Source organism: Poecilia latipinna, unplaced genomic scaffold, assembly GCF_001443285.1.
Source record: "Poecilia latipinna isolate Pla-1442-1.1 unplaced genomic scaffold, P_latipinna-1.0 Scaffold1666, whole genome shotgun sequence".
Lineage (NCBI taxonomy): Eukaryota > Metazoa > Chordata > Actinopteri > Cyprinodontiformes > Poeciliidae > Poecilia > Poecilia latipinna.
Genome location: NW_015114282.1, coordinates 25,303 through 38,997, shown reverse-complemented (window position 1 = coordinate 38,997; position 13,695 = coordinate 25,303). Strand labels below are relative to the sequence as shown.

The 13,695-nt window shown below is 41.7% G+C and overlaps 1 protein-coding gene across 4 annotated transcripts in view; it reads left to right on the top strand.

Annotated features, from left to right (window-relative positions):
- Nucleotides 1-13,695, top strand: part of LOC106964375 (ubiquitin-associated and SH3 domain-containing protein B-like) — an 80,068-nt gene that overhangs the window by 46,688 nt on the left and 19,685 nt on the right. For 2 of the 4 annotated variants that reach the window (XM_015059887.1, XM_015059884.1), the window contains exons 2-11: nt 7,278-7,331; nt 8,332-8,518; nt 8,606-8,804; nt 9,444-9,613; nt 10,585-10,793; nt 11,925-12,072; nt 12,697-12,823; nt 12,897-13,016; nt 13,091-13,183; nt 13,260-13,404. In XM_015059887.1, the coding sequence (XP_014915373.1) occupies nt 7,278-7,331; nt 8,332-8,518; nt 8,606-8,804; nt 9,444-9,613; nt 10,585-10,793; nt 11,925-12,072; nt 12,697-12,823; nt 12,897-13,016; nt 13,091-13,183; nt 13,260-13,404 (1,452 nt within the window). The remainder of the gene's footprint in view (nt 1-7,277; nt 7,332-8,331; nt 8,519-8,605; nt 8,805-9,443; nt 9,614-10,584; nt 10,794-11,924; nt 12,073-12,696; nt 12,824-12,896; nt 13,017-13,090; nt 13,184-13,259; nt 13,405-13,695) is intronic. The other 2 variants (XM_015059886.1, XM_015059885.1) reach the window with 2 other exon arrangements.

The window sequence follows — 13,695 nt, the reverse complement described above, 5'->3', positions numbered from 1 at the left end:
GAGAAAAGTCAGATAAGGGATTAAAGAGACGTGTGTAACACACAAACACTGCAGACGTCCTGACAGTGCCTCTTTTTGTATAAAAACTAAAGTTCCATATATCCATGCTCAGCCCATATATAGGTCTAATGTTTTTACTGATAAATAGATGTAGTTCTATTAGATAAAAAGCTATTCTATGAAAGACGTTCAGGTTTCATGCAGCATTTACTTTCTGGATGATTTGTCCACAGAATGTCCTGTTTTCATGCGACTCAAGTCGCTTTCTCATGTCTGACTAACTGACGCTCCTACAGCTGCCAGACTTTATCCATGTAGCCGGCGTCCTGATGTAGAACCAAATGTTTTCCGCTCTCCAGCTCCCCTCTTTGCGCTTTGACTCATCCACGCGCTGCGCAGAAGACCTGGAGTTATTTACATGTTCCTGACACATTCGAACCTGAGGCCAATCTCACGCAAAGGAGCGTTTATAATTCACTGGACGGTTGTACACATTTTCTTTTCCTGGAAACACACACACACAGTACCCCCCTTCCAGAAATAAATGTGGTGAATTATTTGTGTATTTCAAGAACCACTTTGAGGCTTAGGGTCACAGTCGGCAGTATCACAGAAATAACAAGTATGAGGAAACGTCAGCAGAATGTCTTTGACCTGCAGGTGGGAGGGGGTTTCACAGGACATCTTGTCTCCTTATGGTTTTGTTTACCTACAGTGATGATTGTTTGTTTGTTTTTTTCATTTTGTTCATTCAGTTCTTTTTGTGATTTTTTTAATCTTCGCCTGATCATCCTCATCATCATGTAGAAAAAGATTTTTTTAAGGTTTTATTGGCTCTAGTGGCCTTTACTTGATAGTGAATAGACAGGAAGTGTGTAATGAGAAAAGGGGAAGACATGCAGCAAAGGTCACCAGGCTGGAATCGAACCTGCGACGGCCATGTTGAGGACTAAGGCCTCCATATGTGGGTTGTGCTTTAACCCCTGCTCCACCACAGCACACCATCCTGTAGAAAAAGTTGTTTTTTAATCAACTTGTGTGATTGATCAAACATAAGAGCTGAACTGAGTCATCTGACTGCTCTAACCTTTAAATGTCACTAAATGTTCCAGATCATTCTGGTACGCATGTAAATGATTTGAGTTGACAATTCTCTTCATTTAATAACTGATTGTTATGTTTTATGGTAGACACACAGCATAAAAGATATATATATTTTATATCTTTGTCTGCATAACTCCAGGTCTACACTTTATCTGTTTAATGAAATTCTAATCAGTGCACCAGATTATAAGTTTGTGGACAGTAAATGAAACTAAACACTAAACTAAACAGATTTCTGTCCTATATCACAGAAATCTGTACTGTTATATTTACAGCACATATATATTTATTTCTGTTAAATATATAACAGAAATCTGAAATATATAACAGATTCCTGTGATATAGTCCAACACAAAGTAGTAAAGAATTATAAAATGGAAGGAAAAGGATGCATTGTTTCCCAAACTTTTTACAAATAAAAATCTTAAAATTTTTGAAATGCAATACATGTTCCATATTGGAGAAAACAGGCTAATATTAAGCCTGTCACAATAATCAATTAATCATATGACAAAATAAAATGAGTTCAATAACTTCCAAACTTCATAATCCATTATATTTATAGTTTTGGCTGTAAGTAGTTTTTATTTCGGTTTTATTTATAGTTTTTGGTTGTTGTGTTTCATGTTGGAGGTTTAAAATATCTTCCAGCTCCAGCATTGAGTGTTCTTCACAAAATGAAAGTTTATTGGGCAGACTTGCATTATTGTGCCACAATCAATATATTACTTGAAAATGGTATCAAAACAACAATATTATCATTTATCGCAATAATTACTGTGATAACAGAAACATTTGTTATCGTGACAGACCTACCTAATATTCACTAAAAGAGAGTTTGTGTTTTTTGGATGAACTAACAGAGTTTTGAAATGAACATGTCATATCTCAGGGTTTTTAGCCCTGCACATTTTTGTCAAAAAGTAATTGACCACAGGTAATATATTAACCACTCATAATATCTCAACAGAACCCCACATTTAGAAAAAAACAACCCAAACCACCATTTAAAACAGACTTTAAATTTTATTTATTTATTTGCAAAGTGCCTTTATTCACTGATGCACATCTTGTGAACTGATGCTATATGAATAAACTGAATTTAAATTTGAGTCAGTTGTTCTGTGAATGTTTAGCAGAGTAAATAGTTAAAGGAAGCACCGATGCAGGGCAGTGGTTAGCATGACCCTGGAGCCCGTTTAAAAGAAGAGAAGTGCTTGTAGCTGTGAGTCTACACAAGAAAATGACTTATAAAGTTTCCAGATATTTCTGTATTCTTCTCATAAAATGCATGTTAAATTTGGAACATGTTCTATCAATCAAGTTTCAATTAGTCAAGTTTATTTGTATAGCACATTTCAGCAACAAGGCAGTTCAAAGTGATTTACAACATAGAGCATCTAAATCTATATTTATATCCAACTAGTATTCTTCTGCATACTGCGGTGTGCGTAACTTTACGTCATGATGCACATAAAAACAGGTTTCATCCAATTCTCTTGAAGAAGTGAGAATCTGTCGGCCTCAGATGTTGCCTGACTAAATGACCAGCGCGTCACTGGATCCACTTCTGCTTTTCAGTTCTATTTCAGAGCCTTTGGTCAAATATTATGTCTTTATTGACTCAGGTGACAGGTAGCAAGGCGTAAATCTTTCTGTTCCTGTGCTGACTGTGTGATTGACTGTCTTGTCAAAGTGGTTAAAGATGCCTGAAGCGACCTTCCCCTCTGGGACATCAGCTGCGTCACGACGGCAGAGCTGCTGCTGCTGCTGCTGCTGCTGCTGCTGCTGCTGCTGCTGCTGCTGCTGCTGTGAGCTCGCAGGCTGTGGTCAGAACGGCTGTTTGCTGAGGTCACGCATATGAAGCTGCAACAAACGACTTCTGTTTCCTTTCTCTGGTGTGTGAGGTAGAATTATTTCAAACGTCCACTGTAGGAGCAGTGTTATAAAGAAATGGTAAAAATGAACTTCTTTGTCTTCTGACCTTAATAGACAACCAGAGCAGAAGTTTGAGTTGAATCAGTAGGAAACAGGAAAGTTCTAACTCACGTTTTTTACATGCAGAGATTACGTCAGAAATATTCCTTTTCTTCTGATGGCTGTAGTGCCAGGATAGAAACAACCCACCATGGTAGCCTGCTTTCCTACTCAATTCTGCTTGATTCTCAGCTCCATTCAGTTCCATGTCTCGGATTTCTCCCACTGAACTTGATTTCTTCAATGGAATTTCTACGGGACCAATCAGTGAACACAAGGAGATGTTGTGATAACATCGATTTTTGGCTCTGTTGTAGAGCTGTAGTCTGCCTGTAGTTTTAGCAACGGCAGCAGAGGAAGCGAACGAAGCCGTTCAGTCTGTGTTGGCCACGCCTCTAAATACTGAATTAACACTAACAGTCGCCTCTGTAGGATAAATCTGCAGCTAAAAATACTTCTAACATTGACAAGTGAAAAGTTCAGTTCTTTCTGCTTGACTTCACACCAACAAGGTGTACTGATCTGTTGGTTAATTGTTTTAATTAATCAATTATTAATTTGATGTCAAAAGGTTTCCTAACAGATTTTCTTTACAGAATTTGAGCTGGGTGAAGTTGATGAAGTCTAGGTAGAACAGATTCATCTTAAATTAAAAACGTTTATATTTTTTGTTGTTTTGGCTTAATTAATGCTCTGAACATGAGGATTTTTTTTTTCAATAACTGACCTCTCTTTTTGAGTCTGTATACTCCAGTTAACGATTAATTGATGAGTAAATTAGTCTACAATTGTTTCAGTAATCATGTCATTATGATTAATGCGATTAATCAGTTCAGCCCTATATTTAGACATTATTCAGACATTTTTACAACAAACATGTCTAAAATCAGTCATTTTAAGTTTACTGAACTTAAAATTTCAGCAAATTTTCTGAGAAAATTTACTGAAAGTCTGATTTTACAACTTGTATTTTTATAACAGCTGACAAACAAGGGAGTCACAGCATATTATTATTATTTATTTATTTATTTATTTTTAATACTTTCAATAAGTCACTAATTAAATGTGTGAAGTCCAAAGGAGTTTAACAGTCTTTGGGTTTTCATCAGAGAATGTTTCCATCTAATCTCAAAGACGTGAAGCAAGAAACCTTTAACCAGCGGCGCCATTGATCAGCAGCACACACCTCCGCTCCCCGCACCGCTGCCCCCCTGAGGCCGACGCCGCCCTGCCATGTCGGCCTCGTCCCCCCAGCTTGGCTTAATGAGATGCTGATGAATCAGTTCTGCTGCTCCTCCTCATCCTCATCAGCCAGACCTGAGGCGGATGAGTAAACCACTCCTCGGTCAGCTCCACTTCATTCACGCCTGTTTTATACGTCTGGTGATGCATCACCAGTTCCACGGCGGTGGGGGAGGGACGGGACGTGAAACATGAAATATTGACAGACAGCAGAAACTGAGCATGTTCTTTGTGTTTGTTCATCCTTCCTATCAGTCGGCGCTACGCCTCGCCCTCTGCTACTCTCAGGGTCTTACGAGGAACCGACACTTCCTCTGACTCGTGATCCAGATTCTTCTGCCCACACTCTGGCTTTCTCAATTCCTCCCGTGACATAAACGCTCTCTTACTCAGCGATGCGTGCCGGCCTTTCAGTACACACAGGGGCAGTGGAAACGGTGATCTCCTTTCTTAATAGTTTTTATCTTAATGTGGGCAGGTTTAACTGGAAATTAAATCAAAGACATTCGGAGATGTATCACTGAGTGGAAGAAAAACTGATGAAACCACTGATTCAGTGGACCTCATGCAAATGTTTGTATGACACAGTAAAGCATAGGAAATAGGGCTGACACAATTATTCAGATCAATCGTGATGAATCGATGATTGAAATAATTGTGAACTAATTTAGTCATTGAGTAACTGCCACCTTAAGGCTTGAAAATGGCTTTTACAGACAAAAATAATTTTTTGTGTGTTCAACCCAAACTCCTCGTGTGGCGATTTTAGCTTCACCTGGTTTAGATTCTGTAAAAAGAAAATCTATAAAGAACCTTTTGCTGTCCAGTTATTAATACATAGTTCTTATGTGAAGTCACACTTCTGGGAACTATGCAGCTGACGGCCATCTTGGTAGGTGTCTGAAACCAATTGTCATGATGGTGGCAGTGGAGTTGCTATGGCAACAATAAACAAGCCACATTCTCTGTGTCGATCCTGACAGCAGCGGTTTTGTTGATAAATCTTTCTCTTGCACATTGTTCAAGAGAATATCCACAGTGCATCTTTACGTTGCACTGTGCTTGTCTACCAAGATGGCGGTTTTTATGCATTTTTAAAATAGTAAAAAAATAGGTTTAAGTAGTTAAAGGAAAAATCAGTAGAATGTGGAATTTTTTTATACAATTAATTGACTGTGAGTAAGCGACAGAATAATTAATTACTGAAATATTTTTTAGGTGCAGCGCTGGAGCGATGTTGAGCCTAAATGTGCAGTTTGGGGTTCACATCAATAAAGAATAAAATAAAACGCGTTCAGTAACGGTGTGGAGTCAGCAGTGTCAGAGTGGGTTTACCACTGGAGCAGTCATCACATTTAAATCAAGCATAACGGGAGCAGAAATGACTTTAAGACCACCAGAAGTGTCCGTCACAGACAGTGGGAGGTTTTCTCAGGCATAACAAAACGTAGAGCAGCTCTGCCCTCCTGCTCTCTGTCAGTCAGCTGCGTTTCTTGCTTCAAGACGAGAAAAACATCAAAGTTTTACCGTGAGAAGAAGACAGAGTTGGATTTTAGTATTATTTTCCATATCTAGTTGGAAAAAATATTTAGAAACAAACTTAAAGGAATCTTCTAAAGTTAGCATGTGTGATGATGACAGTCAATGGACCTACTAACACAAACATCTGGGTTTTATACTTTATTCTTAGCAGGGTAGGCTTGATACATATGCTTTAAAACAACCTAGTGTTAATGCTTGAGAAGAATTTAAGATTTAGTCACATTTACAAACTAGAATTTCAGCTCTGATCTTACATGTGATCTAAAATTTATGAATACCTGAAATAGCTTTCAACCCTCACCCATTTGCTATATTAGAGCTAGATTACATTAGTAATATAGTAGCTATAAAATACATAGCCAGCAACAGCAGGGTTAACAGTGATGTTTTCTGGGGGGGGATTAAATACAGTCCTTAAAAATAAACCAGTGTTAAAACTGGCATCTTCAGACAGTAAACCGAGCGAATTTAATCATATTGGAACAGACAGGAGAAATAATGGTAAATATATAAATATGCATTAGGCTGCATCTATTGCAGTTTTCTGGCCAACCACTGATTACTGACCTTCCGATACCAATTTTGATATCAACATTTTTTGTATGAAATGTCACTAAATATAGCAAGAAAGCTGCTGAGTTGGCTGAGTGAGGTTACTGCTACCAGCTACTGTTGACAGTCATGTGCAGACATGACCTGGTGAGCCAGTCTGGCCGTCAAACTTCTCTCACAGGAGAGCACAAGAGGACAGTGGTTGATTTTTAGACCTTTGCTGAGGAAGATCAGATTGGTGGATAAGATCGGCTTCACATGTAAGAATCTGACAATCTCTCATCTTCCAATATTAAGGAAATCGGCACCAATAAATCTGTATTGTTCAGCTGGACTAATGAGTAAAACCGTCTCTTTGGGCTGTGAAGGTGGCAGACCCCTGGGCACCACACACAATCCCAAAAAACTGAAAGTGGTGGTTCTGAAGTGAGCTTAAAATGTGAATGCAGATGTTTGAAACGAGGCGTTACAGCAGACATTGTTGAATATTCTGAGTCAAACAGTAGCTGGATTTCCATTTGTTTCACCTCAAACAGGCACGCAGGAACGCCTGAATAATTCACCAGCCTGCCTTTTTCCCCTCACGCCATTTGTACCCGACTCCCACAGCATCCCGCTCAGTGAACGGCTTTGAACCCTCCCCAGCTTGTTTCTCTTTCTTGGATCTGTTTCCAAGGTCACACTTTCCTCCCAGACGCCAGTCCTCAGCGCTTCTCTTTTTAATTCTCCATCTGTTCCCAGAAGCTCAGCAGCACTGAGACGTTTCGCAGCTGATCTCCCTCTCTGCTTCCCACCGCCTGCCTCTGAAACCTGTTGTGGTCACGCTGTTTATCCGTGATCTCTGCTGTCTTCCCTTCCAGCCTGAAGTCTCTGGTGTCAACTGGAGGTCGGAGTGTACAGGCAGCATGTGACTGGTGAGTTTAAACACGTGTTTACATTTATCCATCCTTAACTAAACCACTAAATGTGCGCACAGCACAAAACACATACTCATCACAAGTCAAGGTGTGAGAAAGCTGTGTGTTGTGGCGCCCTCTGGTGTTGTTTTGTGCTGTATTACATCTGAATATTTCAATAATGAATGTTGAAATAAAAAATTGAAGATATCGATTCATTCCAACATTTACCATCAGCTTAAACTGAATGAACTAAGAGGGAAAATACATCTCTCAGTTATTAATGACAAGCTAATCTACAAAGCTGCATTAGTTCTACAGGTGAATTTTTATGAGAGAAAAGATGCTGCATAAATGACTCAGTTGTGATTTTAACTCTATGATGTCAACAAAACATGTCAGGCTTGCAGAATAGTGAAAGTAGAAAACGTGTGGATGAAGACGCTCCGGTCAGATGAGACCAAACATTCCCCCACAGTGAAACTTAGACTTGGCAGCATCATGCTGTGGAGATGCTTTTCTTTAGCATGAATGGGGAAACTGGGAGGACGTGGGGGCTGGATGGTGCTCAGACTAAACCTGCTGGAGGCTCAAAAAGACTTGAAACTGGGGTGGGGGGTACGCCCTCCACCCTAAACACACAGCTGAGCTGTTTGGATTAGAGCAAGTTCACTGGTCCCATGTTCTCTCTGGAGCCCCAAAGCTTTACAGGGCTTTGTAACCCATTTCTGATTTGATACAATTCAGCTTCAATTTCTCTTGATCTTGACATGATGAAACTCAGCAATACTCAGTGAACTGTTGCCAGGCAGGTTTTGCTTAAAACGTGATGTGTCACAGATGATTTCTCAAACTGTGCTGTTAAAACTGAAGAATTCTGTAAGGTAGTAATGTTTATTATAATCTCATCATATCTTTGTTAGGAAAAACTGTTGACAACTACATATCATATTCCATTTTTTCACATTCATGCACTAGTTTGCCAACATACATTAGAGCAGAAATCTGTCCCCACCAGGCTGTTCTCCCACGTGGACGACCCGTTCCTGGACGACCCGCTGCCCAGGGAGTTCGTTCTCTACCTGCGACCCAGCGGGCCGCTCCAGAACCAGCTCTCACACTTCTGGCAGCAGAGCCGGGTCACCTGCGGCAAAAACAAGGCCCACAATATTTTCCCACACATCACTCTCTGTCAGTTCTTCATGGTGAGCTGAAACTACCGGACCCCGTCTCAGCCGTGTTCAGTCCGTCCCACCACAGGACCTGCCTTCTGACTCCTCTCTTCCTCCCAGTGTGCCGACCCCAAAGTGGAAGCCCTGTGTGAGGCCCTGCAGACCACCGTGCAGCAGTGGAGGGGCCGCTTCCCCCGCCCGCTGCCTCTGGAGCTCTACACGTCGTCCAACTTCATCGGGCTGTTTGTGGAGGAGCAGGTGGCCGACGTCCTCAGGCAATTCGCAGCCGACTTCGCCACAGAGGCCGTCAGGAAGACAGGTAGGGTTCTGCAGAGGGATTGTGGCGCACAGTGGTGTCACTACGCCTGTTTTAGGGGGGATGATGTCCCACATAAAATATTCTCAACTACAGAAACAACCAGTCAGAGCCACGAGGTGGGGCTTACCGTTGCCAGTCATGCTTGTGTACACATTCCTCAGACCCTCCCCCTTCCTCTCTACTCAGCTGCAGCTAATTCACCACTAGCAATGAATGCTAATGCTAAGTAGCATTAGCATTCATGAAACAATTTGGTGATGTTTTGTTAGTATGTTTTTTGTTTTTGTGTTTTGTTTTTGTACAAATTCAATGCAATGCTGAGAATTTTATTTTATTTTTTTAAATCACATAAAGTATAATTTTTAGCTGTCAGTTACCCTTTACTTCATATCACAATAGTTTGGGAGATCTGGGTAAAATATGGGTACGACTTCTGTTTCTGTTGCTGTTTGAGAAATGTCATACTTTCCCTCCCCGTCTCCTGGGGACCGAGCCCCCTCGTCCTCAAAACCTAGTGATGCCCCTGGTGGGCAAACACACGGTTTGATGGTAGGTAACTTGTAATGTATGCTGGGATTTGTCTGGACCAGAGGCTGACAGTACACAGCAGAATGACCACCAATCCCCTGTCTCCTCCAGAGGTCAAAGTGGAGCCTCACAAGAAGCAGCTCCACCTGACGCTGGCCTACAACTTCCCCAGTGATCACCTCTCCTCACTGGAGAAGCTGGCCAAGGGCATCGAGGTGAAGCTGGGCTGTGATTGGCTGGCTGTCCTGTTCTCCCGGGACATTCGTTTTGCTAACCATGAGGTAGCTCATACTCTGAGAAAAACAACAACAAAAAAACATACTTCCCATGTAGGACTGGGCGATATGGCTTGCAGATAAAATCTAAGATTTTTTTTAAACCAAATCCTGCTTTGAATTGATCGTTTTCTTCTCAGTTTATTTTCTAAAAAAATGACAAAAAATATTTTCAAAAATGGCTTTTATTTCATTCATCCCTTCTGGGAGCCGTATCAGGGCCACGCTTAGAGAATTTTTGTTTAATTATGAGGATACAGTCTTAATGTTAACAGAATAAAGATGCAATTTTACCAGAAGAAAAATGTCTGAAAATTGAGAAAAAGTTGCAATGAGAAAAAAAGATCAGGATCTGACAGGAGCAGCTCAGTTCTCGGACATTTGTTTCAATGTCCGAGAATTTAATTACAGGTAATAATTAAATTATTACAGGTAATAATTTAATGCTGATGTTTTAAATGATGAAGTATTTCCACTAAGTATTATCTGTAAAATGTATACCAAAGTATTTTATTTTTTTGTTATTTTTGTGTTGGATTTCTCATAAAATACTACTTTATTCTCCTAATATTTGGACTTTATTCTGGTCACAATAAAACTTTATTCTTGTAGTATTTCAACTTTACTGGTGCGCACTAGTATTCTTGTATTGCTGTGACTTTATTCTCCTAATTAAAAGTAAAACATCTTAGCCTGGCCCTAATCTTCTGCTGTATTAGTTGGGCTTTGACTTTAATTCAAAGACCAAATAAATAGAAGCTGTAAAACAGGATGGAAGTCCTCGGGTGTGCAGACATCGCTCTGAACTATGAAAACTAAAGGAGTTCATTGGTGGAAAACAAATCCATATTTCCATAAACTAAATCTTCAAATCGATTTATCGCCCAGCCCTAATTCCATGTCACACATAATGTTCAAATCCTGATCACCTCACAGTCTTAGTTTTGTGACTGTCACGCCTCTGGATGTGCCTGCAGACGCTGAGGGTCATGTACCCCTACATGCCCCAGAACGACGACGAACTGGAGCTGGTTCCTGGGGATTTTATCTTCACGTCTTCCATGGACCAGACCAGCACCAGCGAGGGCTGGGTCCACGGAACCTCGCTGGCCACCGGCCTGTCTGGACTTCTGCCTGAGAACTACGTGAGCCTGGCCGACGAGTCTGACACCTGGGTGTTTCACGGGTGAGGAGCGTCTCCTGCTGACCGGGACGACATAAACCAGTCAGACAGATGAAAAAGCATGAGGGAACACCGGCTGCAGTTCTTTGCAGGAGCACTGATTACCCAATTTAAAAAAAACTTGATGGCCGATACCATATTTGTTTTCCTGAAAAATCCAAAGTAACAAAGTCCACACTGCGCCTTGTAAGCCAGCTGATTCAGTTTCAATTTAGGAGCAGAATTGAAATTAAATTGAAATTAAATTTCAATTCTTCAGATTCAAAGCAGTACTGACTGCTGGAGAAGGTCTTTCCTGCCAACAGTCATCAGTCTTCAGTAACTCTTTGAAGAATCTAAGTTAATGAGTTACAACAACATTTAATTTCCCTTTGGGATCAATAAAGTATTTTTGAATTTTGAATTGAATTGAACTTTAATTGCCTGTGCACAGCAGCAACTCAGGGCCTGACAAAACTTAAAACTTCAGGATCCTGACTCGGCCCGATGCCTGCCTCCCAGATGTAGAGGTTTTGATTCTGAGTTGTAGAATAAACATTTTTAGTTAGTTTTGTGTTCAGCTTCTCCATCACATCAAAAACGAGAGGCGCATCGATTGCAGTCTTCAGGCTGAATACTGATCTTACCTGACCTGCTGATTCTGATTTTGGCCGATACCGACTTTGTTTCTGTCTAAAGAGTAGCTAAATATAGGAACAAAACTGCTAAGTTGGCAACAGCAGGTGGTTATTGTTGCCTGCAGATGTGACCTGGTGGACAGGTCAGATTTGGTCAGAACTTGTTTTGACCGCAACACTTTATGTGGCTTTTGATAAAGTAGAATATATTATGCATTGAAAAACTATCAAATATTTTTTGAGTTATTTAGAAGATAATCTCATAATCATATGTAGCTCCATATTACATTTGGATATTTGGATCAAAATTCTAGGTGCAGAATTGTAATGTATTGTCAGAGCAGAGGAACAAAGTACAAATTATATATATTCTTATAAAATATTCATTTTTATGAGTATGGCCAGGACAGTCACAACTGTTATTTGTCAACCCCTCCTGGGGGTTTTCGGTTCAAAAATCATGCAACTGATTTCTCAGCAGGCGTCAGTCAGCTGTCCGTCTTCCTTCTCTTCCCAGCTCCCATTCCTTCTTCAGCTGTGGACCCAGTGATAAAGCTGGTAAAGAGAAAGGAATGTTTGACGGCCTGCTGGACGGCCGACGTCCCGACAGCACCAGTCCTGGAGACACGCCTGCTCTCAGTGTGATCTGCCACCCTATGCAGGTAGTGGTGGTTATTGATATTGATAAAAAAGCTACTAGTCCCACAGAGAGATTACTTCACTTATAACAAGTCAGTTTTCTCATAAGTGAAATAATCTCCCAGTGGAACTAGTATTGTTTTAGTTTTTTTGTTTTGTTTGTTTTTTTTACCAATATTTAGGAATTATTGACTCAAAATGACAGACTGGCGACTTGTCCAGGTGAATCCGTCTCTCGCCCGGAACATTAGCTGGAGAGGCACCAGCACCCCTCCTGACCCCACTACGGGGCAGGGTGTAAGAAAATGGATGGATGACTCAAAACAAACTTCTATATCTTCATGTAAAGATAGTTTGGTCTTATTGTTAGTGTACTACCATATTTGCACTAGAAATGAGAACAAAAATACTTGGAAAGATTTAGTGTCTTTTCTGTGGTTCATGAAATGAGAAGCTTCTCGTTGTGTTGAAAGAAAACCACCCAGGATTAATTCTCCAACAGGAGGCTCATACCTGCTTGTGCAGTGAAATCCAGTTTGTGACGTCTGTTTTTTGACCAGCTGGTGTGTTTTGTATAACTCTCAGTTCAAAGCGTTTCTGCTACTGTGCCTCTTCCTTACTCCATCATTTCTGGGCCTGTTTCACCGCAGCAGGTCCTGCGGTTCAGTGGCAGCCACACTCGGCAGCCCAAACGGACGGTGTTCGTGTGCCGGCACGGTGAGAGGATGGACGTGGTGTTTGGGAAACACTGGCTCACTCTCTGCTCGGACAGCAAAGGTGAAACTTTGAACTCTGCCAGGTCTGACTTTACACCAGAGGTGAAGCCTAAACGCATGTTGTCGCTCTGCAGGTAGATACGTACGCTCCAACCTCAACATGCCTCCCAGCCTGCCCCTGTGGGGAGGACAGAGAGACTACGACATGGACGCCCCCATCACTGTGTTTGGGTCCACTCAGGCCCGATTAGTGGGTACGTCAGTGAAAGAGTGGTCAGCAATGTGGCTTATGAAACATATCCATGGTAACCGTGTGCTGCCTTCCCAGGCGAGGCCCTGTTGGAGAGCAACACAATGATAGACTTTGTGTACTGCTCTCCATCACTGCGATGTGTTCAGACTGCACAGAACATTTTGAAAGGTGAGCCGGTTCTGTTCGGGTGTCGGTTCCGACAGCCCTCCTGTTCTCCCTGACCGCCGGGTGTTTGTGTGAACAGGCCTGCAGCAGGACGGGAAGCTGAAGGTGCGGGTGGAGCCGGGTCTTTTCGAGTGGACAAAGTGGGTGTCGGGGAACTCCATGCCAGCGTGGATCCCCCCCACTGATCTGGCTGCTGCCAACTTCAGTGTAGACACAGCTTACAGGTGAGGGAGATGTCCGTTTCCATGACAACACTTCGTATTTAACTGTTCGGATGGAACGGATGGTTCCAAACGGAGGAGTTAAAGTTTCCTGGAGGTGAATAGACAGACGGGTCCAGTCCTGGTCTGCCACAGAGACACGGTGACGGAGGCGGAGACTCCAGTCAAGTCAATGTTGCTTTTCAAAAATAGGATTTCAGACTCGACTCAGACTCCTGGTTCAACACTCGAGGTTTTGTAGCAGACTTTAGGAGTCGGTTTGTGCTCTACAGAATCGAGCTAACTCCCCCCCCC